We start from the raw sequence: 27998 nt of genomic DNA, 5'->3' as shown, positions 1-27998 counted from the left end.
TGCCCCCCCGGCACCCCGTAAGCCCCCTCTCCTTGCCCCCAGCCCACCATGCCACCACCGCTGGCCCCGCTGCTGGCCCTCCTGCTGGCCCTGTGCCCCCCGGGCCGCTGCCCCCCGGCCCCCACGCAGCCCCACGCCATCCGCCTGGAGGGCGACCTGACGCTGGGGGGGCTGTTCCCGGTGCACGCCCGCGGCCCCGCCGGGGTGCCCTGCGGGCCGGTCAAGAAGGAGAAGGGCATCCACCGGCTGGAGGCCATGCTGTACGCGCTGGACCGCGTCAACGGCGACCCCCGCGTGCTGCCCAACCTGACGCTGGGTGCCCGCATCCTGGACACCTGCTCCAGGGACACCTACGCGCTGGAGCAGGCGCTGAGCTTCGTGCGCAGCCTCCTGCCCCCCGAGGGCGGAGAGGGACGCTGCCCCGACGGCTCGGCCCCGCGCCGGCCCCCGCCCGAGCGCCTGGTCGGGGTCATCGGGGCGTCCGCCAGCTCCGTGTCCATCATGGTGGCCAACGTGCTGCGGCTCTTCGCGGTGAGCTGGGGGGCTTGGGGGGCTTGGGGGGCACTGGAGACGTGGAGGGGCTTGGGGGACGTGGAGGGGCTTTGGGGAATTGGCCAGCTCCGTGTCCATCATGGTGGCCAACGTGCTGCGGCTCTTCGCGGTGAGCTGGGGGGCTCGGGGGGCTTGGGGGCACTGGAGACGTGGAGGGGCTTGGGGGACGTGGAGGGGACTTGGGGACATGGAGGGGCATTGGGGACTCGGCCAGCTCTGTGTCCATCATGGTGGCCAATGTCCTGTGGCTCTTCATGGTGAGCTGGGGGGCTCAGGGGGCACTGGGGATGTGGAGGGGCATTGGGGACTCGGCCAGCTCTGTGTCCGTCATGGTGGCCAACGTGCTGCAGCTCTTCGCGGTGAGCTGGGGGGCTCGGGGGGCTTTGGGGGCTTGGGGGGCATTGGGGATGTGGAGGGGCTTGGGGGACATGGAGGGACACTGGGGACTCGGCCAGCTCCGTGTCCATCATGGTGGCCAACGTGCTGCGGCTCTTCGTGGTGAGCTGGGGGGGGGCTTGGGGGGCACGGAGGACTCGGGGGGCTTGGGGGACACTGGGGATGTGGAGGGGCTTGGGGAACGTGGAGGGGCATTGGGGACTTGGCTAGCTCCGTGTCCATCATGGTGGCCAATGTCCAGTGGCTCTTCACGGTGAGCTGGGGGGCTTGGGGGGCTCAGGGGATGTGGAGGGGCTTTGGGGAATTGGCCAGCTCCATGTCCATCATGGTGGCCAATGTGCTGCGGCTCTTCGCGGTGAGCTGGGGGGCTCGGGGGGCTTGGGGGGATTGGGGGGCACTGGGGATGTGGAGGGGCTTGGGGGACGTGGAGGGGCTTTGGGGGCTTGGCTAGCTCTGTGTCCATCATGGTGGCCAACGTCCAGCGGCTCTTTGTGGTCAGTGAGGGGCGTGGGGGGGTTTTGGGGGGGCTTTGGAACATGATGGGGCTTTGGGAACTTGGGGACTTCGGCGATTGGGGACACGGAGGGGACACGGGCGCCACTGGTGCCTCTGCCAGCTCCGTGTCCATCGTGGTGACCAATGTCCAGCGGCTCTTTGTGGTCAGTGGGGTGTTGGGGGGCGTTGGGGGGTGTTGGGGACTTTTGGGGGAACGTGGGGGTGCTTTGGATGGGGGGGACCCTGAGGGGACATGGGACAGCAGTGTCCCCACAGTGTCCCCATGGTGTCCACTCCCTGGGGGGGGGGGGGGGGGGGGCCTGGACACCTGGTCCCCCTCTGTCCCATCCCCCCCCACTCCGGGTCCCTTCCAGAACCTTCCCCGGGTGTTACCCACAATCCCCTGGGACGGCAGCAAATGGCCCAGGGGGATTAGGGGGGATTAGGGACAGGGACAGCGAGGGGGGGTCCCACAGCACCGGCTCCCCTGCGTGTCCCCAGTGGCCCCCGCGTGTCCCCTTGTCCCCAGCCCCCCAGCCCTGGGGCTGAGGGACCCCTGGGTGTCCCCCCGTGTCCCCGACGTCCCCCAGACCCCCCGGATCCAAGTCCCCCGAGCTGGCGGACCCCTGGGTGCCCCTCCGTGTCCCTGTGCCCCCCAAACTCCCCCAATGCTCCCGAGCCCCCCCAGTGCCCCCCTGTCCCTGGAGTGCCCCCGATGTCCCCAATGCCCCATCCCTGCTGTGTCCCTGATGTCCCCCTGTCCCTGCCATGTCCCTGCCGTGTCCCTGATGCCCCCGATGCCCCCCTGTCCCTGCCGTGTCCCCAATGTCCCCAAGCCCCCCGATGCTCCCCGTCCCTGCCATGCCCCTGATGCCTCCGATGTCCCCAGTGTCTCTGATGCCCTGTCCCTGCCATGTCCCCGATGCCCCCCTGTCCCTGCCATGTCCCTGCCATGTCCCCGATGCCCCGCGTCGTCCCTGCCATGTCCCTGATGTCCCCAGTGCCCCCCGATGCCCCCCGTCCCTGCCGTGTCCCTGCTGTGACCCTGATGTCCCCGATGCCCCCTATACCCCCAATGCCCCCTGTCCCCGATGCCTCCCGTCCCTGCCGTGTCCCTGATGCTCCCGATGCCCCCAATGTCCCTGATGCCCTGTCCCTGCCATGTCCCTGCTGTATCCCCAATGTCCCCGATGCCCCCCGTCCCTGTTGTGTCTCTGACGTGTCCCTGATGCCCCCTGTCCCTGCCATGTCCCTGCCGTGTCCCTGATGTCCCCGATGCCCCCGATGCCCCCCGTCCCTGCCGTGTCCCTGCTGTGTCCCTGATGTCCCCGATGTCCCTTATACCCCCGATGCCTCCCTGTCCCTGAGCCCCCTGATGCCCCCAACGCCCCCGATGCCCCCTGTCCCTGCCATGCCCCTGATGCCCCCTGTCCCTGCCGTGTCCCTGAGCCCCCTGATGCCCCCAATGCCACCCTGTCCCTGCGGTGTCCCTGATGCCCCCGATGTCCCCAATGCCCCCCTGTCCCTGAGCCCCCCAATGCCCCCCATGCCCCCCTGTCCCTGAGCCCCCCGATGCCCCCGATGCCCCTGTCCCTGCCGTGCCCCCGATGCCCCCGATACCCCCCGTCCCTGCCATGCCCTCAATGCCCCCTGTCCCTGCCGTGCCCCCGATGCCCCCGATGCCCCCGATGCCCCCCTGTCCCTGCCGTGTCCCCAGTGTCCCCAAGCCCCCCGATGCTCCCCGTCCCTGCCATGTCCCCGATGCCCCCCGTCCCTGCCCTGTCCCTGATGTCCCTGATGTCCCCAATGCCCCCTATACCCTCAATGCCCCCCGTCCCTGCCGTGTCCCTGCCGTGTCCCTGATGTCCCCAATGTCCCTTATACCCCCAATGCCCCCCTCTCCCTGAGCCCCCCGATGCCCCCTGTCCCTGCCGTGTCCCTGCTGTATCCCCAATGTCCCCGATGCCCCTGATGCCCCCCGTCCCTGCTGTGTCCCTGAGCCCCCCGATGTCCCCAATGCCCCCCTGTCCCTGCCATGCCCCCGATGCCCCCAATGCCCCCTGTCCCTGCCATGCCCCCGATGCCCCCCTGTCCCTGCCGTGTCCCTGATGTCCCCGATGCCCCCCGTCCCTGCCATGCCCCCGATGCCCCAAATGCCCCCTGTCCCTGCCATGCCCCCGATGCCCCCCTGTCCCTGAGCCCCCCGATGCCCCCTGTCCCTGCCATGCCCCCAATGCCCCCTGTCCCTGCTGTGTCCCTGATGTCCCCGATGTCCCCGATGCCCCCCTGTCCCTGCCCTGTCCCTGATGCCCCCGATGTCCCCAATGCCCCCGATGCCCCCCTGTCCCTGCCATGCCCCCAATGCCCCCGATGCCCCCCTGTCCCTGCCATGCCCCCAATGCCCCCGATGCCCCCCTGTCCCTGCCATGCCCCCGATGCCCCCAATGCCCCCGATGCCCCCCTGTCCCTGCCGTGTCCCTGATGCCCCCGATGTCCCCAATGCCCCCCTGTCCCTGCCGTGTCCCTGATGCCCCCGATGCCCCCAATGCCCCCCTGTCCCTGAGCCCCCCAATGCCCCCCATGCCCCCCTGTCCCTGAGCCCCCCGATGCCCCCGATGCCCCCCTGTCCCTGCCATGCCCCCAATGCCCCCTGTCCCTGCCATGCCCCCGATGCCCCCAATGCCCCCCGTTCCTGCCGTGCCCCCGATGCCCCCAATGCCCCCGATGCCCCCCTGTCCCTGCCATGCCCCCGATGCCCCCCTGTCCCTGCCGTGTCCCTGATGCCCCCGACGTCCCCAGATCCCCCAGATCAGCTACGCCTCCACGGCCCCCGAGCTGTCGGACCCCGGCCGTTACGAGTTCTTCTCGCGGGTGGTGCCACCGGACTCGTACCAGGCGCAGGCCATGGTGGCCGTGGTGCGGGCGCTGGGCTGGAGCTACGTCAGCACCCTGGCCTCGGAGGGCAACTACGGCGAGAGCGGCGTCGAGGCCTTCGTGCAGAGCTCCCGCGAGGCTGGTGGGTGCTGGGTTATACTGGGAGCACTGGGTTATACTGGGAAGGGCAGCGGGTTATACTGGGAGGGCACTGGGAGCAGTGGGTTGTACTGGGAGAGGCACTGGGTTGTACTGGGAGGGGCACTAGGAGCATTGGGTTATACTGGGAGGGGCAGTGGGAGCACTGGGAGCATTGGGTTATACTGGGAGGGGCACTGGGTTATACTGGGAGGGCAGTGGGTTATACTGGGAGGGCACTGGGAATATTGGGTTATACTGGGAGGGGCAATGGGAGCACTGGGAGCATTGGGTTATACTGGGAAGGGCAGTGGGTTATACTGGGAGGGCACTGGGAGCACTGGGTTGTACTGGGAGAGGCACTGGGTTATACTGGGAGAGGCACTGGGAGCATTAGGTTATACTGGGAGGGGCAATGGGAGCACTGGGAGCATTGGGTTATACTGGGAGGGGCACTGGGTTATACTGGGAGGAGCACTGGGAGCACTGGGTTATACTGGGAGTGGCACTGGGTTATACTGGAAGGGCACTGGGAGCATTGGGTTATACTGGGAGGGCACTGGGAGCGCTGGGTTATACTGGAAGGGCACTGGGAGCATTGGGTTATACTGGGAGGGGCACTGGGAGCATGGGGTTATACTGAGAGGGGCATTGGGTTATACTGGGAGGGCACTGGGTTATACTGGGAGCATTGGGTTATACTGGGAGGGGCACTGGGTTATACTGGGAGAGGCACTGGGAGCATTGGGTTATACTGGGAGGAGCACTGGGAGCATTGGGTTATACTGGGAGGGGCAGTGGGTTGTACTGGGAGGGGCACTGGGAGCATTGGGTTATACTGAGAGGGGCATTGGGTTATACTGGGAGGGCACTGGGTTATACTGGGAGCATTGGGTTATACTGGGAGGGGCAGTGGGTTATACTGGGAGGAGCACTGGGAGCATTGGGTTATACTGGGAGGGACACTGGGTTATACTGGGAGGGGCACTGGGTTATACTGGGAGGGCACTGGGTTATACTGGGAGCATTGGGTTATACTGGGAGGAGCACTGGGAGCATTGGGTTATACTGGGAGAAGCATTGGGTTATACTGGGAGGGGCACTGGGAGCACTGGGTTATACTGAGAGAGGCACTGGGTTGCACTGGGAGGGCACTGGGTTATACTGGGAGGGGCACTGGGAGCATTGGGTAATACTGGGAGAAGCACTGGGTTATACTGGTCCATACCAGTCCATACCAGTCTGTACCAGTCCATACCCGGTTCATACCAGTCCGTACCGGTCCATACCGGTCCATACTGGTCTGTACTGGTCCATACGGGTCCATACGGGTCCGTACTGGTCCATACCGGTCCATACCAGTCCATACCGATCTGTACCAGTCCGTACCGGTCCATACCGGCCCGTACCAGTCCATACCGGTCCATACCAGTCCATACTGGTCCATACCGGTCCATACCGGTCCATACCAGTCCGTACCAGTCCGTACCAGTCCATAGAGATCCATACCGGTCCATACCGGTCCATACCAGTCCGTACCAGTCCATAGAGATCCATACCGGTCCATACCAGTCCGTACCAGTCCATAGCGGTCCATAGCGGTCCATACCAGTCCGTACCAGTCCATAGAGATCCATACCGGTCCATACCAGTCCATACCAGTCCATAGCGGCCCATAGCGGTCCATACCAGTCCATACCAGTCCATACCAGTCCATACCAGTCCATAGAGATCCATACTGGTCCATACCAGTCCGTACCAGTCCATAGCGGTCCATAGCGGTCCATACCAGTCCATACCGGTCCGTACCAGTCCGTACCGGTCCGTACTGGTCCATACTGGTCCGTACTGGTGCAGGGGGCCTGTGCATCGCCCAGTCCATCAAGATCCCGCGGGAGCCGAAGCCGGGGGAGTTCGCCAAGGTCATCGGGCGCCTGATGGAGACGTCGACGGCGCGCGGGGTGGTGATCTTCGCCAACGAGGACGACATCCGGTGAGAGCGGCGCGCCCAGTGCGCACCAGTACACACCAGTACGCACCAGTACAGACCAGTACACACCAGTACAGACCAGTACAGAGCAGTATGCACCGGTGCGCACCAGTATGCACCGGTGCGCACCAGTACACAGCAGTACAGACCAGTACACACCAGTACACACCAGTACAGACCAGTACGCACCAGTATGCGCCGGTGCGCAGCAGTACACACCAGTACAGACCAGTACAGACCAGTATGCACCGGTGCGCACCAGTACACACCAGTACAGACCAGTATGCACCGGAGTGCACCAGTACACACTGGTACAGACCAGTATGCACCAGTGCGCACCAGTACATACCAGTACAGACCAGTATGCACCAGTATGCACCGGTGCGCACCAGTACACACCAGTACAGACCAGTACACAGCAGTGCGCACTGGTGTGCACCAGTACACACCAGTACACACCAGTACAGACCAGTATGCACTGGTGCGCACCAGTACACACCAGTACAGACCAGTACAGAGCAGTATGCACCGGTGCGCACCAGTACACACCAGTACAGACCAGTATGCACCAGTATGCACCGGTGCGCACCAGTACAGACCAGTACACAGCAGTGTGCACCGGTGCGCACCAGTACATACCAGTACAGACCAGTACGCACCAGTATGCACCGGTGCGCACCAGTACACACCAGTACACAGCAGTGTGCACCGGTACGCACCAGTACAGACCAGTACAGACCAGTACAGACCAGTACAGACCAGTATGCACCAGTGCGCACCAGTACAGACCAGTACAGACCAGTACAGACCAGTATGCACCGGTGCGCACCAGTACACACCAGTACACACCAGTATGCGCCAGTGCGCACCAGTGCGCACCAGTACACACCGGTACAGACCAGTATGCACCGGTGCACACCAGTACACAGCAGTGCACACCGGTGCGCACCGGTGCACACCAGTACACACCAGTACACACCAGTATGCACCGGTGCGCACCAGTACAGACCAGTACACACCAGTATGCACCAGTGCGCACCAGTACACACCAGTACAGACCAGTACACACCAGTGCGCACCGGTACACACCAGTGCGCAGCAGTACAGACCAGTACACAGCAGTACACACCAGTGCCCACCAGTACACACCAGCACACACCAGCGCACACCAGTACGCACCAACGCGCACCTGTACACACCAGCGTGCGTGCACCAATGCACCCCAGTACACCCCAGTGCCCCCCAACCCATTCCAGTCCCTCCCAGTAACTCCCCAGTGCCCCTAGTCCATCCCAGTAGCCCCTAGTCCATCCCAATAGCCCCCCAACCCATTCCAGTCCCTCCCAGTAGCCTCTGCGTCCATCCCAGTAGCCCCCACAACCCATTCCAGTCCCTCCCAGTAGCCTCTGCGTCCATCCCAGTAGCCCCCACAACCCATTCCAGTCCCTCCCAGTAACTCCCCAGTGCCCCTAGTCCATCCCAGTAGCTCCTGAGTCCGTCCCAGTAGCCTCTGAGTCCATCCCAGTAGTTCCCCCAACCCATTCCAGTCTTTCCCAGTAGCCCGAGTCCATCCCAGTAGCCCCCCCAACCCAGTCCAGTCCCTCCCAGTAGCCTCTGCATCCATCCCAGTAGCCCCCCAACCCATTCCAGTCCCTCCCAGTAACCCCCCAGTGCCCCCAGTCCATCCCAGTAGCCGCTAGTCCATCCCAGCAGCCCCTCCAACCCATTCCAGTCCCTCCCAGTAACCCCTCAGTGCCCCTGAGTCCATCCCAGTAGCCCCTAGTCCATCCCAGTAGCCCCTGAGTCCATCCCAGCAGCCCCTAGTCCAACCTATTCCAGTCTCTCCCAGTAGCCTGAGTCCATCCCAGTAGCCCCCCAACCCATTCCAGTCCCTCCCAGTAGCCTCTGCATCCATCCCAGTAACCCCCCCACCCATTCCAGTCCCTCCCAGTAGCCTCTGCATCCATCCCAGTAACCCCCCCACCCATTCCAGCCCCTCCCAGTAACCCCCCAGTGCCCCTAGTCCATCCCAGTAGCCCTTGAGTCCATCCCAGTAGTCCCCCCAACCCATTCTAGTCCCTCCCAGTAACCCCCCAGTGCCCCCAGTCCATCCCAGTAGCCCCTGAGTCCATCCCAGTAGCCCTTGAGTCCATCCCAGTAGTCCCCCCAACCTATTCCAGTCCCTCCCAGTAACCCCCCAGTGCCTCCAGTCCATCCCAGCAGCCCCTCCAACCCATTCCAGTCCCTCCTAGTAACCCCTCAGTGCCCCTGAGTCCATCCCAGTAGCCCCTAGTCCAACCCATTCCAGTCTCTCCCAGTAGCCTGAGTCCATCCCAGTAGCCCCCAACCCATTCCAGTCCCTCCCAGTAGCCCCTGAGTCCATCCCAGTAACCCCCCCACCCATTCCAGTCCCTCCCAGTAGCCGCTAGTCCATCCCAGCAGCCCCTCCAACCCATTCCAGTCCCTCCCATTAACTCCTCAGTGCCCCTGAGTCCATCCCAGTAGCCCCTGAGTCCATCCCAGTAGCCCTCCCAACCCATTCCAGTCCCTCCCAGTAGCCTCTGCATCCATCCCAGTAGCCCCCCCAACCCATTCCAGCCCCTCCCAGTAACCCCCCAGTGCCCCTAGTCCATCCCAGTAGCCCTTGAGTCCATCCCAGTAGCCCTTGAGTCCATCCCAGTAGTCCCCCCAACCCATTCCAGTCCCTCCCAGTAACCCCCCAGTGCCTCCAGTCCATCCCAGTAGCCGCTAGTCCATCCCAGCAGCCCCTCCAGCCCATTCCAGTCCCTCCTAGTAACCCCTCAGTGCCCCTGAGTCCATCCCAGTAGCCCCTAGTCCAACCCATTCCAGTCTCTCCCAGTAGCCTGAGTCCATCCCAGTAGCCCCCAACCCATTCCAGTGTCTCCCAGTAGCCCCTGAGTCCATCCCAGTAACCCCCCCACCCATTCCAGTCCCTCCCAGTAGCCGCTAGTCCATCCCAGCAGCCCCTCCAACCCATTCCAGTCCCTCCTATTAACTCCTCAGTGCCCCTGAGTCCATCCCAGTAGCCCCTGAGTCCATCCCAGTAGCCCTCCCAACCCATTCCAGTCCCTCCCAGTAGCCTCTGCATCCATCCCAGTAACCCCCCCACCCATTCCAGCCCCTCCCAGTAGCCCCTGAGTCCATCCCAGCAGCCCCTCCAACCCATTCCAGCCCCTCCCAGTAACCCCCCAGTGCCCCTGAGTCCATCCCAGTAGCCCCTGAGTCCATCCCAGTAGCCCTCCCAACCCATTCCAGTCCCTCCCAGTAGCCTCTGCATCCATCCCAGTAACCCCCCCACCCATTCCAGCCCCTCCCAGTAGCCCCTGAGTCCATCCCAGCAGCCCCTCCAACCCATTCCAGCCCCTCCCAGTAACCCCCCAGTGCCCCTAGTCCATCCCAGCAGCCCCCCAGCCATCTCCAGTCTCCCCCAGTGCCATCCCGGCAGCCCCCCAGCCCCTCCCAGTCCGTCCCAGTCTCCCCAGCAGCTGTGTCCCGCAGGCGGGTGCTGGAGGCGGCCACCCTGGCCAACCTCTCGGGCCACTTCTCGTGGGTGGGCTCGGACAGCTGGGGAGCCAAGATGGCCCCGGTGCAGGGCCTGGAGGAGGCGGCGCACGGGGCCATCACCATCCTGCCCAAGCGCGCCTCGGTGCCCGGTGAGCGCGGGGCACTGGGGGCACTGGGAGCCACTGGGAGGTGATTGGGAGGTGATTGGGGGGCACTGGGAGGTGATTGGGAGGGACTGGGGAGCACTGGGAGGTGATTGGGAGGTGATTGGGAGGTGATTGGGGGGCCCTCGGGGGCACTGGGAGGGACTGGGAGGTGATTGGGGGGGAGTGGGGGGCACTGGGAGGGACTGGGAGGTGATTGGGGGGCACTGGGAGGTGATTGGGGGGGACTGGGGGGCACTGGGAGGGACTGGGAGGTGATTGGGGGGCACTGGGAGGTGATTGGGAGGGACTGGGGGACACTGGGAGGTGATTGGGGGGCACCGGGAGGGACTGGGAGGCACTGGGAGGTGATTGGGGGGGACTGGGAGGTGATTGGGGGGCACTGGGAGGTGATTGGGAGGGACTGGGGGACACTGGGAGGTGATTGGGGGGCACCGGGAGGGACTGGGAGGCACTGGGAGGTGACTGGGGGGCACTGGGAGGTGATTGGGAGGGACTGGGGGACACTGGGAGGTGATTGGGGGGCACCGGGAGGGACTGGGAGGCACTGGGAGGTGATTGGGGGCACTGGGAGGTGATTGGGAGGGACTGGGAGGTGATTGGGAGGGACTGGGAGGTGATTGGGGGGCACTGAGGGGGACTGGGGGGTGATTGGGAGATGATTGGGAGGGACTGGGGGACACTGGGAGCCACTGGGAGGTGATTGGGAGGTGATTGGGGGCGCTGGGGGGCACTGGGAGGTGATTGGGGGGGCCTGGGAGGTGATTGGGGGGCACTGGGAGGTGATTGGGAGGGACTGGGGGACACTGGGAGGTGATTGGGGGGCACCAGGAGGGACTGGGAGGCACTGGGAGGTGATTGGGGGCACTGGGAGGTGATTGGGAGGGACTGGGAGGTGATTGGGAGGTGATTGGGAGGGACTAGGGCAAACTGGGAAGGACTGGGGGGTACTGGGAGGTGATTGGGGGGCACTGGGAGGTGATTGGGGGGCACTGGGAGGGACTGGGGGATGATTGGGGGGCACGGGGAGGGACTGGGAGGTGATTGGAGGGCACTGGGGGGGGACTGGGGGGTGATTGGGAGGTGATTGGGGGGCACTGGGAGGGACTGGGGGAAACCGGGAGGTGATTGGGGGGCACTGGGAGGTGAGTGAGGGGACTGGGGGGCACTGGGAGGTCGTTAGGGGGCACTGGGAGGGACTGGGGGGCACTGGGGAGGTGATTGGGAGGCACTGGGAGGTGATTGGGAGGGACTGGGAGGGACTGGGAGGTGATTCCGGGCCACTGGGAGGTGATTGGGGGGGACTGGGAGGGACTGGGAGGTGATTGGGAGGGACTGGGAGGCACTGGGAGGTGATTGGGGAGGCACTGGGAGCTTACTGGGAGGGACTGGGGCAAACTGGGGTGGGACTGGAGATCACTGGGGGGGTTGGGGGTGTTCTGGGGGCACCCGGGGGTCCCCCATGGCTCTGTGGGGTCCCCCGTGCCCCTGTGGGGTCCCCCATGACTTTGTGGGCTCCCCATGCCCCTCTGGGCTCCCCCGTGCCCCTGTGGGCTCCCCATGACCCTCTGGGCTCCCCCGTGCCCCTGTGGGGTCCCCCATGACCCTCTGGGCTCCCCGTGCCCCTGTGGGCTCCCCATGACCCTCTGGGCTCCCCCGTGCCCCTGTGGGCTCCCCATGCCCCTCTGGGCTCCCCCGTGCCCCTGTGGGGTCCCCCATGACCCTGTGGGCTCCCCGTGCCCCTGTGGGCTCCCCATGACCCTCTGGGCTCCCCGTGCCCCTGTGGGCTCCCCATGACCCTCTGGGCTCCCCCGTGCCCCTGTGGGGTCCCCCATGCCCCTGTGGGGTGCCCATGACCCTGTGGGGTCCCCGAGCCCCTCTGGGCTCCCCCGTGCCCCTGTGGGCTCCCCCATGCCCCTGTGGGCTCCCCCGTGCCCCCGTGGGCTCCCCGTGCCCCTGTGGGGTCCCCATGACCCTGTGGGGTGCCCATGACCCTCTGGGCTCCCCCGTGCCCCTGTGGGGTCCCCATGGCTCCGTGGGCTCCCCATGACCCTGTGGGGTCCCCCGTGCCCCTCTGGGCTCCCCATGACCCTCGGGGGTCCCCATGCCCCTCTGGGCTCCCTGTGCCCCTGTGGGGTCCCCATGACTTTGTGGGGTCCCCCATGACCCCGTGGGCTCCCCGTGCCCCTGTGGGGTCCCCCCTGACTCTGTGGGGTCCCCGTGCCCCTGTGGGGTCCCCCATGACCTCGTGGGGTCCCTGTGCCCCTGTGGGGTCCCCCCTGACTCTGTGGGGTCCCCCCTGACTCTGTGGGGTCCCCGTGCCCTCGCAGGCTTTGACGAGTACTTCACGTCGCGCTCTCTGGAGAACAACCGCCGCAACCTCTGGTTCCACGAGTTCTGGGAGGACGACTTCAACTGCCGCCTGCCCCACGGCGCGCCCCACAGCGAGCCCGCGGGGGGCCCCGGCGGCCCCGTGCGCAAGTGCACAGGTACCCCGCCCCACAGCCACCCCAGAGAGACCCCCGCCCCACAGCGACCCCAGAGAGACCCCATAGGGACCCCAAAGGTACACCCGCCCCACAGCGAGCCCGCGGGGGGCCCCGGCGGCCCCGTGCGCAAGTGCATAGGTACCCTGCCCCACAGCCACCCCATAGGGACCCCAGAGAGACCCCCGCCCCACAGCGACCCCATAGGGACCCCAGAGAGACCCCCGTCCCACAGCGACCTCATAGGGACCCCAGAGAGACCCCTGTCCCACAGCGACCCCAGAGAGACCCCAGAGAGACCCCACAGGTACCCCCGCCCCACAGCGAGCCCGCGGGGGGCCCCGGCGGCCCCGTGCGCAAGTGCACAGGTATCCTGCCCCACAGCGACCCCATAGGGACCCCAGAGAGACCCCTGCCCCACAGCGACCCCATAGGGGCCCCAGAGAGACCTCATAGAGACCCCATAAGGTCCCCATAGAGACCCAAGAGATACCCCATAGAGACCCCACAGGGACCCCCACCCCAGGTTTGGGGTGTCCATGGCAGGTTTGGGGTGCCCATGGCAGTTTTAGGGTGTCCCTGGCAGGTTTAGGGTGATGTTTGGGGTCCGAACCAGCCCTGACCCCGCAGGCCGGGAGTGCATCGGGCGGGACTCGCCCTACGAGCAGGAGGGGAAGGTGGGGTGCCCCTGGCGGGTTTGGGGTGTCCCTGGCAGGTTTAGGGTGCCCCTGGCGGGTTTGGGGTGTCCCTGGCAGGTTTAGGGTGTCCCTGGCGGGTTTGGGGTGCCCATGGCAGGTTTGGGGTGTCCCTGGCGGGTTTGGGGTGCCCCTGGCAGTTTTAGGGTTTCTGTGGCAGGTTTGGGGTGTCCCTGGCAGTTTTAGGGTGTCCCTGGCAGGTTTGGGGTGCCCCTGGCAGGTTTAGGGTGATGTTTGGGGTCCGAACCAGCCCTGACCCTGCAGGCCGGGAGCGCACCGGGCGGGACTCGCCCTACGAGCAGGAGGGGAAGGTGGGGTGTCCCTGGCGGGTTTGGGGTGTCCCTGGCAGGTTTGGGGTGCCCATGGCAGTTTTAGGGTGTCCCTGGCAGGTTTAGGGTGGTTTTTGGGGTCCGAACCAGCCCTGACCCCGCAGGCCGGGAGCGCATCGGGCAGGACTCGCCCTACGAGCAGGAGGGGAAGGTGGGGTGTCCCTGGCAGGTTTGGGGTGCCCATGGCAGGTTTAGGGTGCCCCTGGCAGGTTTAGGGTGGTTTTTGGGGTCTGACCCAGCCGTGGCCCCGCAGGCCGGGAGCGCATCGGGCGGGACTCGCCCTACGAGCAGGAGGGGAAGGTGGGGTGTCCCTGGCGGGTTTGGGGTGTCCCTGGCAGGTTTGGGGTGCCCATGGCAGTTTTAGGGTGTCCCTGGCAGGTTTAGGGTGGTTTTTGGGGTCCGAACCAGCCCTGACCCCGCAGGCCGGGAGCGCATCGGGCGGGACTCGCCCTACGAGCAGGAGGGGAAGGTGGGGTGTCCCTGGCGGGTTTGGGGTGTCCCTGGCAGGTTTGGGGTGCCCATGGCAGGTTTAGGGTGCCCATGGCGGGTTTGGGGTGCCCCTGGCGGGTTTAGGGTGCCCATGGCAGGTTTGGGGTGTCCCTGGCAGTTTTAGGGTGATGTTTGGGGTCTGACCCAGCCGTGGCCCCGCAGGCCGGGAGCGCATCGGGCGGGACTCGCCCTACGAGCAGGAGGGGAAGGTGGGGTGTCCCTGGCAGGTTTGGGGTGTCCCTGGCAGGTTTAGGGTGCCCATGGCAGGTTTGGGGTGTCCCTGGCAGTTTTAGGGTGTCCCTGGCAGGTTTAGGGTGGTTTTTGGGGTCTGACCCAGCCGTGGCCCCGCAGGCCGGGAGCGCATCGGGCGGGACTCGCCCTACGAGCAGGAGGGGAAGGTGCAGTTCGTCATCGACGCCGTGCTGGCCATGGCGCACGGGCTGCACTCGCTGCTGGGCGAGGCCTGCCCGGGGGGGGGGCTCTGTGCCCACATGGACCCCCCCGACGGGCGCCGCCTGCTCACCCACATCCGCAGGGTGGCCTTCAACGGTACTGGGGGCACTGGGAGCTGCTGGGAGGCACTGGGAGTGGGGCTGGGGGCACTGGGAGCATGCTGGGAAGCATTGGGATATGCTGGGGGGCACTGGGAGGGGGCTGGGGGCAATAGAAAGCATACTGGGATGTACTGGGATATGCTGCGGGGCACTGGGAGCATACTGGGAGACACTGAGATATGCTGGGGGGCACTGGGAACATACTGGGAGATACTGGGATGTGCTGGGGGGGCACTGGGAGTGGGCTGGGAGCACTGGAGAGTGTGCTGGGATGTACTGGGAGATACTGGGATGTGCTAGGGGGGCACTGGGAGGGGGCTGGGGGCACTGGGAGCATACTGGGATGTACTGGGAGACACTGGGATGTGCTGGGGGGCACTGGGAGCATACTGGGAAGCATTGGGATATACGGGGGGGGCACTGGGAGGGGGCTGGGAGCACTGGAGAGCGTACTGGGATGTACTGGGAGACACTGGGATGTGCTGGGGGGGCACTGGGAGCATGCTGGGAAGCATTGGGATATGCTGGGGGGGCATTGGGAGGGGGCTGGGAGCACTGGGAGTATACTGGGAGATACTGGGATATGCTGGGGGGCACTGGGAGGGGGCTGGGGGCACTGGAGAGCATACTGGGATGTACTGGGAGACACTGGGATGTGCTGGGGGGCACTGGGAGCATACTGGGAAGCATTGGGATATACTGGGGGGCACTGGGAGGGGGCTGGGAGGCACTGGAGAGCGTACTGGGATGTACTGGGAGACACTGGGATGTGCTGGGGGGGCACTGGGAGGGGGCTGGGAGCACTGGAGAGCGTACTGGGAGACACTGGGATATGCTGGGAGGGCACTGGGAGGGGGCTGGGAGTATACTGGGAGCATACTGGGATGTACTGGGAGACACTGGGATATGCTGGGAGGGGACTGTGGGGCACTGGGGTCTTACTGGCATGAACTGGGAGGCACTGAAGGCCATACTGGGAGCACTGGTTTGACCTGTGTGGGGTCACATTGACACTGGGAGGGGGGGTCACTGACCTATACCGGTCGTTACTGGTTTCTACTGGTCCGTACTGGTTTCTACCGGTCGTTACTGGTTTCTACTGGTCCGTACTAGTTTCTACCGGTCCATACTGGTTTCTACCAGTCTGTACTGGTTTCTACTGGTCCGTACTGGTTTCTGCCAGTCGTTACTGGTTTCTGCCGGTCCAAACTGGTTTCTACTGGTCTGTACTGGTTTCTGCCGGCCCATACTGCTTTCTACCGGTTGTTACTGGTTTCTACCAGTCATTACTGGTTTTTACCGGTCCATACTGGTTTCTACCGGTCGTTACTGGTTTCTACTGGTCATTACTGGTTTCTACCAGTCCATACTGGTTTCTACCGGTCGTTACTGATTTCTACCGGTCTGTACTGGTTTCTACCAGTCCGTACTGGTTTCTACCGGTTGTTACTGGTTTCTACCGGTCATTACTGGTTTCTTCTGGTCCGTACTGGTTTCTGCCGGTCGTTACTGGTTTCTACCGGTCCATACTGGTTTCTACCGGTCCATACTGGTTTCTACCAGTCGTTACTGGTTTCTACCAGTCCATACTGGTTTCTACCGGTCCATACTGATTTCTACTGGTTGTTATTGGTTTCTACCAGTCGTTACTGGTTTCTACCAGTCCATACTGGTTTCTACCGGTCGTTACTGGTTTCTACCGGTCCATACTGGTTTCTACCGGTCGTTACTGGTTTCTACTGGTCCATACTGGTTTCTACCGGTCGTTACTGGTTTCTACTGGTCATTACTGGTTTCTACCAGTCCATACTGGTTTCTACCGGTCCGTACTGATTTCTACCGGTTGTTACTGGTTTCTACTGGTCATTACTGGTTTCTACCGGTCGTTACTGATTTCTACCGGTCGTTACTGATTTCTATTGGTCATTACTGGTTTCTACCGGTCCATACTGGTTCATACTGGTCCGTACTGGTGCGCAGGCAGCGCGGGGACCCCGGTGTCCTTCAACGAGAACGGGGACGCCCCCGGGCGCTACGACATCTTCCAGTTCCAGGGGGGCAACGGCAGCGGCACCTACCGGGCCGTGGGGCAGTGGGTGCAGGGCCTGCACCTCCAGGTGGGTCCGGGACCCCCCAGACCCCCCCCCCAGCCACCCTTGGGTGCCCCCCATGGGTGCCCCCCGTGACCCCATCATCAACTGGGAGGGTCCCAACTGGGGGCACTGGGTGGGGGTTTCCCACGTGGGTGGGGTGGGGGTCTCCTCTGGACCCTTGGGCCCCCCTTGGGTGGCCCCTCGTGGCCTCCTGGGAGCCTCGTGGTCAACTGGGAGGGTCCCAGTGGGCAACTGGGGGCAACTGGGTGGGGGAGCTCCTGTTCCCCTTGGGGGGGTGTCTAGGGGGGGGTTGGGGGATCCATGGGGTGTCCATGAGGGGTTTGGGGTGTCCGTAAAGGGTTTGGGGTGTCCATGAGGGGTTTGGGATGCCCATGAGGAGGTTTGAGATGCCCATGCGGAGCTTTGGGGCACCCACAGCGCCAACGCAGAGTTTTGAGGTGCCCATGCGGAGCTTTGAGGTGCCCACGCAGTTTTGAGGTGCCCATGCAGAGGTTTGAGGTGCCCATGCGGAGTTTTGAGGTGCCCATGCGGAGGTTTGGGGCACCCACAGCGCCAACGCGGAGTTTTGAGGTGCCCATGCGGAGGTTTGAGGTGCCCACGCAGTTTTGAGGTGCCCACGCAGTTTTGAGGTGCCCACGCAGTTTTGAGCTGCCCATGCAGAGTTTTGATGTGCCCATGCGGAGCTTTGAGGTGCCCATGCGGAGTTTTGAGGTGCCCATGCGGAGCTTTGAGGTGCCCATGCGGAGTTTTGAGGTGCCCATGCGGAGCTTTGAGGTGCCCATGCGGAGTTTTGAGGTGCCCATGCAGAGTTTTGAGGTGCCCATGCAGAGTTTTGAGGTGCCCATGCAGAGCTTTGGGGCACCCACAGCGCCAATGCGGAGCTTTGAGGTGCCCATGCGGAGTTTTGAGCTGCCCATGCGGAGTTTTGAGGTGCCCATGCAGAGCTTTGAGGTGCCCATGCGGAGCTTTGGGGCACCCACAGCGCCAATGTGGAGTTTTGAGGTGCCCATGCGGAGGTTTGAGGTGCCCACGCAGTTTTGAGGTGCCCATGCGGAGCTTTGAGGTGCCCACGCGGAGGTTTGAGGTGTCCATGAAGGGTTTGGGATGCCCATGAGGAGCTTTGAGGTGCCCATGTGGAGCTTTGAGGTGCCCACGCGGAGCTTTGGGGCACCCACAGCGCCAATGCGGAGCTTTGAGGTGCCCACGCGGAGGTTTGAGGTGTCCATGAAGGGTTTGAGATGCCCATGCAAAGCTTTGAGGTGCCCATGCGGAGCTTTGAGGTGCCCCATGCGGAGGTTTGAGGTGTCCATGAAGGGTTTGAGGTGCCCATGCGGAGGTTTGGGGCACCCACAGCGCCAACGCGGAGTTTTGAGGTGCCCATGCGGAGGTTTGAGGTGCCCACGCAGTTTTGAGGTGCCCACGCAGTTTTGAGGTGCCCACGCAGTTTTGAGCTGCCCATGCAGAGTTTTGATGTGCCCATGCGGAGTTTTGAGGTGCCCATGCAGAGCTTTGAGCTGCCCATGCAGAGTTTTGAGGTGCCCACGCGGAGCTTTGGGGCACCCACAGCGCCAATGTGGAGTTTTGAGGTGCCCATGTGGAGGTTTGAGGTGCCCATGCAGAGTTTTGAGGTGTCCATGCAGAGCTTTGGGGCACCCACAGCGCCAATGCGGAGTTTTGAGGTGCCCATGCGGAGGTTTGAGGTGCCCATGCGGAGTTTTGAGGTGCCCACGCGGAGGTTTGAGGTGTCCATGAAGGGTTTGGGATGCCCATGAGGAGCTTTGAGGTGCCCATGTGGAGCTTTGAGGTGCCCACGCGGAGCTTTGGGGCACCCACAGCGCCAATGCGGAGTTTTGAGGTGCCCATGCGGAGGTTTGAGGTGCCCATGTGGAGCTTTGAGGTGCCCATGCGGAGCTTTGGGGCACCCACAGCGCCAATGCGGAGTTTTGAGGTGCCCATGTGGAGGTTTGAGGTGTCCATGAAGGGTTTGAGATGCCCATGCGGAGCTTTGAGGTGCCCACGCGGAGCTTTGAGGTGCCCATGGGGAGGTTTGAGGTGCCCATGCGGAGCTTTGAGGTGCCCATGGGGAGGTTTGAGGTGCCCATGCGGAGCTTTGAGGTGCCCACGTGGAGCTTTGGGGCACCCACAGCGCCAGTGCGGAGTTTTGAGGTACCCATGCAGAGTTTTTAGGTGCCCACGCAGAGCTTTGAGGTGCCCACGCGGAGCTTTGAGGTGCCCACGCGGAGCTTTGAGGTGTCCATGAAGGGTTTGGGATGCCCATGAGGAGGTTTGAGGTGCCCATGCGGAGTTTTGAGGTGCCCATGCAGAGTTTTTAGGTGCCCACGCAGAGCTTTGAGGTGCCCACGCGGAGCTTTGGGGCACCCACAGCGCCAACCCGCAGCATCCCCAGCCCACCCCTCCCCGCTCCCCCCTGCCAGGAGGACGCCATGGCCTGGGGCGGGGGTCCCAACTCCTCCTCCTCGTCGCCGCCGCCGTCCGTGTGCAGCCTCCCGTGCGGCCCCGGCGAGCGCAAGAAGCCGGTGAAGGGGGTGCCGTGCTGCTGGCACTGCGAGCTCTGCGGTGGCTACCAGTACCGGGCCGACCTGCTCACCTGCTTGCCGTGCGCCCCTCACCTGCGGCCCACGCGCAACCGCACCGCCTGCCGCCCCACGCCCGTGCTGCGCCTCCGCTGGGCCGACCCGTGCGCCGCCGTGCCGCTGGCGCTGGCCACGCTGGGGCTCATGGCCACCGCCTTCGTGCTGGCCACCTTCGTGCGGCACCACGAGACGCCCATCGTCAAAGCGTCGGGCCGCGAGCTGAGCTACGTGCTGCTGGCCGGCATCGCGCTGGTGTATGCCATCACCTTCCTCATGGTAGCCGAGCCCGGCGTGGGCGTCTGCGCCCTGCGGCGCCTCTTCCTGGGCATGGGCATGAGCCTGACCTACGCCGCGCTGCTGACCAAGACCAACCGCATCTACCGCATCTTCGAGCAGGGTGAGGGGTATGGGGGGCACGGGAGGGGCAGGAGACCGGGGTGAGGGGCTGGGGGGCACAGGGTGAGGGGCTGGGGGGCATGGGAGGGGCAGGAGACATGGAGGGGACACAGGGTGAGGGGCTGGGGGGGCATGGGAGGGGCGTGGGGGGCACAGGAGGGGCAGGGGACCGGGGTGAGGGGCTGGGGGGCACAGGAGGGGCAGGAGACCGGGGTGAGGGGCTGGGGGGCACAGGGTGAGGGGTGAGGGGCTGGGGTCTCACCCACGCCGTGCTGGGCACCAAGACCGACTGCATTGGGCACATCTTTGAGCAGGGTGAGGGGGGGCACAGGGTCAGGGTGGGGGGGGGCACAGGGGGTGAGGGGGGCACAGGGGGTGGGAGCCTGGGGTGAGGGGCAGGACCCCACCCTGTCCCCAAGGGCGGGGACTTACGGGGCCTCCAAGAGTTTTGGGGTTCCAGGGAGGAATCCCCCCGGGTGGGGCAGACCCCAGGGACCTCAAAAGCCCCTCAGGGACCCCCAACCTCTCCCCCCCAAATCCTCCTCCTCACCCCTGGGCAGCGATAAAGCAAAAAAAAAAAAACCCAAATACCAGCAAAAAACCCCCAAATACCCCCAGGGACCCCCCAAAATACCCCAGGGACCCCCCCAGATACCCCCAGGGACCCCCCAACTACCCCCAGGAATCCCCCAGATACCCCCAGGAACCCCCCAACTACCCCCAGGGACCCCCCAAATACCAGCAAAAACCCCCCAGATACCCCAGGGACCCCCAAATACCAGCAAACCCCCCCCCAAATACCCCCAGAAACCCCCCCAACTACCCCCAGGGACCCCCCAAATACCAGCAAAATCCCCCCCAAATACCCCCAGGAACCCCCCCAAATACCCACGGGATCAACCCCAAGGCCCCAGACTGACCTCCCCTCCCCCAAACCCCTCAATCCACACGAGTTCCAGGGGTACCAACCCCCCCTCCCCCAAACCCACCATGTGCCCCCAATACCCCCAAATACCCCCAGGGACCCCCCAAATACCCCCAGGGACCCCCCAAATACCCCAGGGACCCCCCAAATGCCCCAGGGACCCCAAAATACCAGCAACCCCCCCCCCCAAATGCCCCCAGGAACCCCCCCAGATACCAGCAAAAACCCCCAACTACCCCCAGGAATCCCCCAGATACCCCCAGGGACCCCCCAAATACCAGCAAAATCCCCCCCAAATACCCCCAGGAACCCCCCCAAATACCCACGGGATCAACCCCAGGGGACCCAGACTGACCTCCCCCTCCCCCAAACCCCTCAATCCAAGCGAGTTCTGGGGGTACCAGCCCCCCCAAACCCACCGTGTGCCCCCAGTACCCCCAGGAACCCCCCAAATACCCCAGGGACCCCCCAAATACCAGCAAAACCCCCCCAAATACCAGCAAAAAAAAACCCCAAATGCCCCAGGGACCTTCCAGATACCCCCAGGGACCCCCAAATACCAGCAAAGACCCCCCCAGATACCCCAGGGACCCCCCAAATACCCCCAAGGACCCCCCAAATACCAGCAAAAACCCCCAAATACCCCCAAGGACCCCCCAAATACCAGCAAAAACCCCCCAGATACCCCAGGGACCCCCCAAATACCCCCAGGGACCCCCAAATACCAGCAAAAACCCCCAAATACCCCCAGGAACCCCCCAAATACCCACGGGATCAACCCCAGGGGACCCAGACTGACCTCCCCCTCCCCCAAACCCCTCAATCCAAGCGAGTTCTGGGGGTACCAGCCCCCCCAAACCCACCGTGTGCCCCCAGTTCCCCCAGGGACCCCCCAATACCCCAGGGACCCTCCAAATACCAGCAAAAAACCCCCAAATACCCCCAGGGACCCCCCGAAATACCCCAAGGACCCCCCCAGATACCCCCAAGGACCCCCCAAATACCCCCAAGGACCCCCCAAATACCAGCAAAAACCCCCCAGATACCCCAGGGACCCCCCAAATACCCCCAGGGACCCCCAAATACCCCCAGGAATCCCCCAGATACCCCCAGGAACCCCCCAAAAACCCCCAGGGACCCCCCAAATACCCCCAGGAACCCCCCCAAATACCCACGGGATCAACCCCAAGGCCCCAGACTGACCTCCCCCTCCCCCAAACCCCTCAATCCACGCGAGTTCCAGGGGTACCAACCCCCCCAAACCCCCCCAAACCCCCTCCCCAGGAAAGCGCTCGGTGACGCCGCCGCGCTTCATCAGCCCCACCTCGCAGCTGGTCATCACCTTCACGCTCAGCGGCCTGCAGCTGGTGGCCGCGGCCACGTGGCTACTGCTACGGCCACCTCACGCCCTCATCGACTACGAGATGGGCCGGACCCCCGACCCCGAGGCGGCGCGGGGGGTCCTGAGGTGCGACATGGCCGAGGGGGCCACGCTGGCGTGCCTGGCCTACGCGCTGCTGCTGATGCTCACCTGCACCGTGTACGCCGTCAAAGCGCGCGGCGTCCCCGAGACCTTCAACGAGGCCAAGCCCATCGGCTTCGCCATGTACACCACGTGCGTGGTGTGGCTGGCCTTCGGCCCCATCTTCTTCGGCGCCGCGCAGTCGGCCGAGAGGGTGAGCGAGGGGGAGGTTTTTGGGGGGGGTGGGTGGGGTGGGGGGTGGGTGAGAAGGGGGTTTGGGGGGTCGCTGAGGGGGTTTGGGGGGTTGTTGAGGGGGTTTGTGGGGTCATTGAGGGGGTCTGGGGGGTGTTTGGGGGGGTCGTTGAGGGGATTTGGGGGTCACTGAGGGGGTTTGGGGGGTTGTTGAGGGGGTTTGGGGGTCACTGAGAGGGTTTGGGGAGTTGTTGAGGGGGTTTGGGGGGTTGTTGAGGGGGTTTGGGGGTCACTGAGAGGGTTTGGGGGGTCACTGAGGGGATCTGGGGGGTGTTTGGGAGGTTGTTGAGGGGGTTCGGGGGTCACTGAGAGGGTTTGGGGAGTTGTTGAGGGGGTTTGGGGGGTTGTTGAGGGGGTTTGGGGGTCACTGAGAGGGTTTGGGGAGTTGTTGAGGGGGTTTGGGGGGTTGTTGAGGGGGTTTGGGGGTCACTGAGAGGGTTTGGGGGGTCATTGAGGGGGTCTGGGGGGTCATTGAGGGGATCTGGGGGGTGTTTGGGGGGTTGTTGAGGGGGTTTGGGGGTCACTGAGAGGGTTTGGGGAGTTGTTGAGGGGGTTTGGGGGGTTGTTGAGGGGGTTTGGGGGGTCACTGAGGGGATCTGGGGGGTGTTTGGGAGGTTGTTGAGGGGGTTTGGGGGTCACTGAGAGGGTTTGGGGAGTTGTTGAGGGGGTTTGGGGGGTTGTTGAGGGGGTTTGGGGGTCACTGAGAGGGTTTGGGGGGTCATTGAGGGGGTTTGGGGGGTCACTGAGGGGATCTGGGGGGTGTTTGGGGGGTTGTTGAGGGGGTTTGGGGGTCACTGAGAGGGTTTGGGGAGTTGTTGAGGGGATTTGGGGGGTCACTGAGGGGATCTGGGGGGTGTTTGGGAGGTTGTTGAGGGGGTTTGAGGGTCGTTGAGGGGGTTTGGGGGGTTGTTGAGGGGGTTTGGGGGGTCACTGAGGGGATCTGGGGGGTCATTGAGGGGATCTGGGGGGTGTTTGGGGGGGTCACTGAGGACGTTTGGGGGGTCATTGAGGGGATCTGGGGGGTGTTTGGGGGGTCGTTGAGGGGGTTTGGGGTCACTGAGGGGATCTGGGGGGTGTTTGGGAGGTTGCTGAGGGGGTTTGAGGGGTCGTTGAGGAGATCTGGGGGTCACTGAGGGGGTTTGGGGGGTGTTTGTGGGGTCGTTGAGGGGGTTTGGAGGTCACTGAGGGGATCGGGGGTCACTGAGGGGATCTGGGGGGTCATTGAGGGGGTTTGGGGGGTCGTTGAGGGGGTTTGGGGGGTCACTGAGGGGATCTGGGGGGTGTTTGGGAGGTTGTTGAGGGGGTTTGAGGGTCGTTGAGGGGATTGGGGGGTTGTTGAGGGGGTTTGAGGGGTTGTTGAGGGGGTTTGGGGGTCACTGAGGGGATCTGGGGGGTGTTTGGGAGGTTGTTGAGGGGGTTTGAGGGTCGTTGAGGGGGTTTGGGGGGTCACTGAGGGGATCTGGGGGGTCATTGAGGGGATCTGGGGGGTGTTTGGGGGGGTCACTGAGGACGTTTGGGGGGTCATTGAGGGGGTTTGGGTGGTCGTTGAGGGGGTTTGGGGGTCACTGAGAGGGTTTGGGGGGGTCATTGAGGGGGTCTGGGGGGTCATTGAGGGGATCTGGGGGGTGTTTGGGGGGTTGTTGAGGGGGTTTGGGGGGGTCACTGAGGGGGTTTGGGGGGTTGTTGAGGAGATCTGGAGGGTGTTCGTGGGGTCATTGAGGGGGTTTGGGGGGTTGTTGAGGGGGTTTGGGGGATCGTTGAGGGGATTTGGGGGTCACTGAGGGGATCTGGGGGGTGTTTGTGGGGTCATTGAGGGGATTTGGGGGATTGTTGAGGGGGTTTGGGGGTCACTGAAGGGATTTGGGGGCTCATTGAGGGGAGCAGGGGGGTCATTGAGGGGATCTGGGGGGGTGTTTGGGGGGTTGTTGAGGGGGTTTGGGGGGGGTTGTTTAGGGGGTTTGGGGGGTCGTTGAGGGGGTTTGGGGGGTCATTGAGGGGGTTTGGGGGGTGTTTGTGGGGTCACTGAGGGGGTTTGGGTGGTCGTTGAGGGGGTTTGGGGGTCACTGAGGGGATCTGGGGGGTGTTTGTGGGGTCTCTGAGGGGGTTTGGGGGATGATTGAGGGGATTTGGGGGATCCCTGGGAGTCACTGAGGGGGTTTGGGGGTCACTGAGGGGGTTTGGGGGGTCGTTGAGGGGATCTGGGGGCTGTTTGTGGGGTCATTGAGGGGATTTGGGGGTCCTTGATGGTATTTGGAGGTTCCCTGGGGGTATTTGGGGGTCCCTGAGGGGATTTGGACGTCCCCTGGGGGCACTTGGGGGATGTTTGGGGGGTCGCTGAGGGGGTTTGGGGGTCCTTGAGGGGATTTGGGGGGTCATTGAGGGGATCTGGGGGGTGTTTGTGGGGTCACTGAGGGGGTTTGGGGGGTTGTTGAGGGGATTTAGGGGATCCCTGGGAGTCACTGAGGGGATTTGGGGGTCACTGAGGGTGTTTGGGTGGTCATTGAGGGGGTTTGGGGGCTCACTGAGGGGGTTTGGGGGGCTGTTGAGGGGGTTTGGGGGGGTCCTTGAGGGGGTTTGGGGGATCCTTGGGAGTCACTGAGGGGATTTAGGGGTCACTGAGGGGATCTGGGGGGTGTTTGTGGGGTCTCTGAGGGGATTTGGGGGGGTCGTTGAGGGGGTTTGGGGGTCATTGAGGGGATCTGGGGGGTGTTTGGGGGGTTGTTGAGGGGGTTTGGGGGGTCGTTGAGGGGATTTGGGGGTCACTGAGGGGATCTGGGGGTCACTGAGGGGGTTTGGGGGTCGCTGAGGGGATCTGGGGGGTGTTTGTGGGGTCATTGAGGGGATTTGGGGGGTCATTGAGGGGATCTGGGGGGTGTTTGTGGGGTCTCTGAGGGGATTTGGGGGGTTGTTGAGGGGGTTTGGGGGTCACTGAGGGGATCTGGGGGTCACTGAGGGGGTTTGGGGGTCATTGAGGGGGTTTAGGGGTCACTGAGGGGGTTTGGGGGGTCATTGAGGGGATCTGGGGGGTGTTTGTGGGGTCATTGAGGGGGTTTGGGGGGTCGTTGAGGGGGTTTGGGGGTCACTGAGGGGGTTTGGGGGTCACCGAGGGGATCTGGGGGGGTCATTGAGGGGATTTGGGGGTCACTGAGGGGATCTGGGGGTCGTTGAGGGGATTTGGGGGATCCTTGGGAGTCACTGAGGGGATTTGGGGGGTTGTTGAGGGGTCACTGAAGGGATTTGGGGGGGTCCCTGGGGGTATTTGGGGGGGTCCCTGGGGGCACTTGGGGGTTATTTGGGGGGTCCCTGTGGTCTGGCTCGCCTTTGGGCCAATCTTGGCTTCCCGGAGCGTGGTTTTGGGGGTCCCTGGGTGTGGTTTTGGGGGTCCCTGGGCGTGGTTTTGGGGGTCCCTGGGTGGGGTTTTGGGGGTCCCTAGGAGGCATTTGGGGTTTGGAGGGACCTGGATGTTCATGGAGAGCCAGGACATGGGGGATTTGGGGGGGTCGGGAATTTGGGGGGGCCCCGCATCTGGAGCCGTCCAGGGCTGAGGGCTCAGAGGGATTTTGGGGTGCCGTTTTTGGGGTTCAGTGGGATTTGGGGCTCAGACGGATTTGAGGTGCCCGTTTTTGGGCTCAGAGGGATTTTGGGGTGCCCTTTTTGGTGTTCAGTGGGATTTGGGGCTCAGAGGGATTTTGGGGTGCCCTTTTTGGGCTCAGAGGGATTTCTGGGTTCAGATGGATTTTGGGGTGCCTATTTTGGGGCTCAGATGGATTTTGGGGTGCTGTTTTTTGGGCTCAGATGGATTTTGGGGCTCAGATGGATTTTGGGGTGCCGTTTTTGGGGTTCAGAAGGATTTTGGGGTGCCATTTTTGGGCTCAGATGGATTTTGGGGCTCAGCAGGATTTTGGGGTGCCGTTTTTGGGGCTCAGATGGATTTTGGGGCTCAGCAGGATTTCGGGGTGCCGTTTTTGGGGTTCAGAGGGATTTCGGGGTGCCGTTTTTGGGGTTCAGAGGGATTTCGGGGTGCCGTTTTTGGGGCCGCAGGTGCACGTGCAGATGGCCACGCTGACGGTGCCCATGAGCCCCTTGGGGTGGTTGGGTTTGGGGGGCTCAGAGGGATTTTGGGGTGCCGTTTTTGGGGCTCAGAGGGATTTTGGGGCTCAGAGGGATTTTGGGGCTCAGCAGGATTTCGGGGTGCCGTTTTTGGGGTTCAGAGGGATTTTGGGGTGCCGTTTTTGGGGCCGCAGGTGCACGTGCAGATGGCCACGCTGACGGTGTCCATGAGCCCCTTGGGGTGGTTGGGTTTGGGGGGCTCAGAGGGATTTTGGGGTGCCGTTTTTGGGGTTCAGAGGGATTTTGGGGCTCAGAGGGATTTCGGGGTGCCGTTTTTGGGGTTCAGAGGGATTTTGGGGCTCAGAGGGATTTCGGGGTGCCGTTTTTGGGGTTCAGAGGGATTTTGGGGTGCCGTTTTTGGGGCTCAGAGGGATTTCGGGGTGCCGTTTTTGGGGCCGCAGGTGCACGTGCAGATGGCCACGCTGACGGTGCCCATGAGCCCCTTGGGGTGGTTGGGTTTGGGCAATGGTTGGGTTTGGGGGGCTCAGAGGGATTTTGGGGCTCAGATGGATTTCGGGGCTCAGCAGGATTTCGGGGTGCCGTTTTTGGGGCCGCAGGTGCACGTGCAGATGGCCATGCTGACGGTGTCCATGAGCCCTTGGGGTGGTTGGGTTTGGGGGGCTCAGAGGGATTTTGGGGTGCCGTTTTTGGGGTTCAGAGGGATTTTGGGGCTCAGAGGGATTTCGGGGTGCCGTTTTTGGGGTTCAGAGGGATTTTGGGGTGCCGTTTTTGGGGTTCAGAGGGATTTCGGGGTGCCGTTTTTGGGGCCGCAGGTGCACGTGCAGATGGCCACGCTGACGGTGTCCATGAGCCCCTTGGGGTGGTTGGGTTTGGGGGGCTCAGAGGGATTTTGGGGTGCCGTTTTTGGGGCTCAGATGGATTTCGGGGCTCAGCAGGATTTCGGGGTGCCGTTTTTGGGGTTCAGAGGGATTTCGGGGTGCTGTTTTTGGGGCCGCAGGTGCACGTGCAGATGGCCACGCTGACGGTGCCCATGAGCCCCTTGGGGTGGTTGGGTATGGGGGGCTCAGAGGGATTTTGGGGTGCCGTTTTTGGGGCTCAGAGGGATTTTGGGGTTCAGAGGGATTTCGGGGTGCCGTTTTTGGGGCCGCAGGTGCACGTGCAGATGGCCACGCTGACGGTGTCCATGAGCCTGTCGGCCTCGGTGCCGCTGGGGCTCCTCTACGCGCCCAAGGTTTACGTCATCCTGCTGCACCCCGAGCGCAACCAGCCCAAGCGGCCCCGCGCCGACCCCCCCCCCGTAGGGACCCCCCCCCCTTTAGGGACCCCCCCCCCTTGCCCGGGGCACCCCCAAATCCCCGCAGCCCCCTCCCCACAATAAAGTTGCTCCTGCAAAAGCCCCGAAATCCCTTTGGTTTTTGGGGTGAGGCAGAGCTGGGAAAGGGGGTGCAGGGAGTTTATTGGGGTTTTTTATGGGGAGGGGGTGGGTTTTTTTTGGGG

At 63.8% G+C, this 27998-nt stretch overlaps 1 protein-coding gene across 1 annotated transcript; it reads left to right on the top strand.

Annotated features, from left to right (window-relative positions):
• Nucleotides 1–48: 48 nt before the first annotated feature.
• LOC138100309 (metabotropic glutamate receptor 6-like) lies at nt 49–27879 on the top strand. The gene is made up of 10 exons (XM_068998121.1): nt 49–531; nt 4243–4459; nt 6313–6448; nt 9965–10119; nt 12465–12623; nt 14485–14682; nt 16668–16804; nt 19237–19792; nt 22001–22392; nt 27652–27879. Exons 1-10 carry the CDS (start codon nt 49–51, stop codon nt 27877–27879), a joined length of 2661 nt encoding a protein of 886 aa, XP_068854222.1.
• Nucleotides 27880–27998: the final 119 nt, after the last annotated feature.

Source organism: Aphelocoma coerulescens, chromosome 31 (genome assembly GCF_041296385.1).
Source record: "Aphelocoma coerulescens isolate FSJ_1873_10779 chromosome 31, UR_Acoe_1.0, whole genome shotgun sequence".
In the NCBI taxonomy this organism is placed as follows: Eukaryota; Metazoa; Chordata; class Aves; order Passeriformes; family Corvidae; genus Aphelocoma; species Aphelocoma coerulescens.
Note: the sequence above shows the minus strand (reverse complement) of the source record. Positions and strands in the feature narration are given on the sequence as shown.

Excerpts from the sequence above, each read along its gene's own strand:
- LOC138100309 (XM_068998121.1), top strand. The coding sequence starts at position 49 with ATGCCACCACCGCTGGCCCCGCTGCTGGCCCTCCTGCTGGCCCTGTGC. Across the intron at positions 532-4,242 it reads ACGTGCTGCGGCTCTTCGCG|ATCCCCCAGATCAGCTACGC; the intron begins GTGAGCTGGGGG and ends CGACGTCCCCAG. Across the intron at positions 14,683-16,667 it reads CCGCAGGGTGGCCTTCAACG|GCAGCGCGGGGACCCCGGTG; the intron begins GTACTGGGGGCA and ends ACTGGTGCGCAG.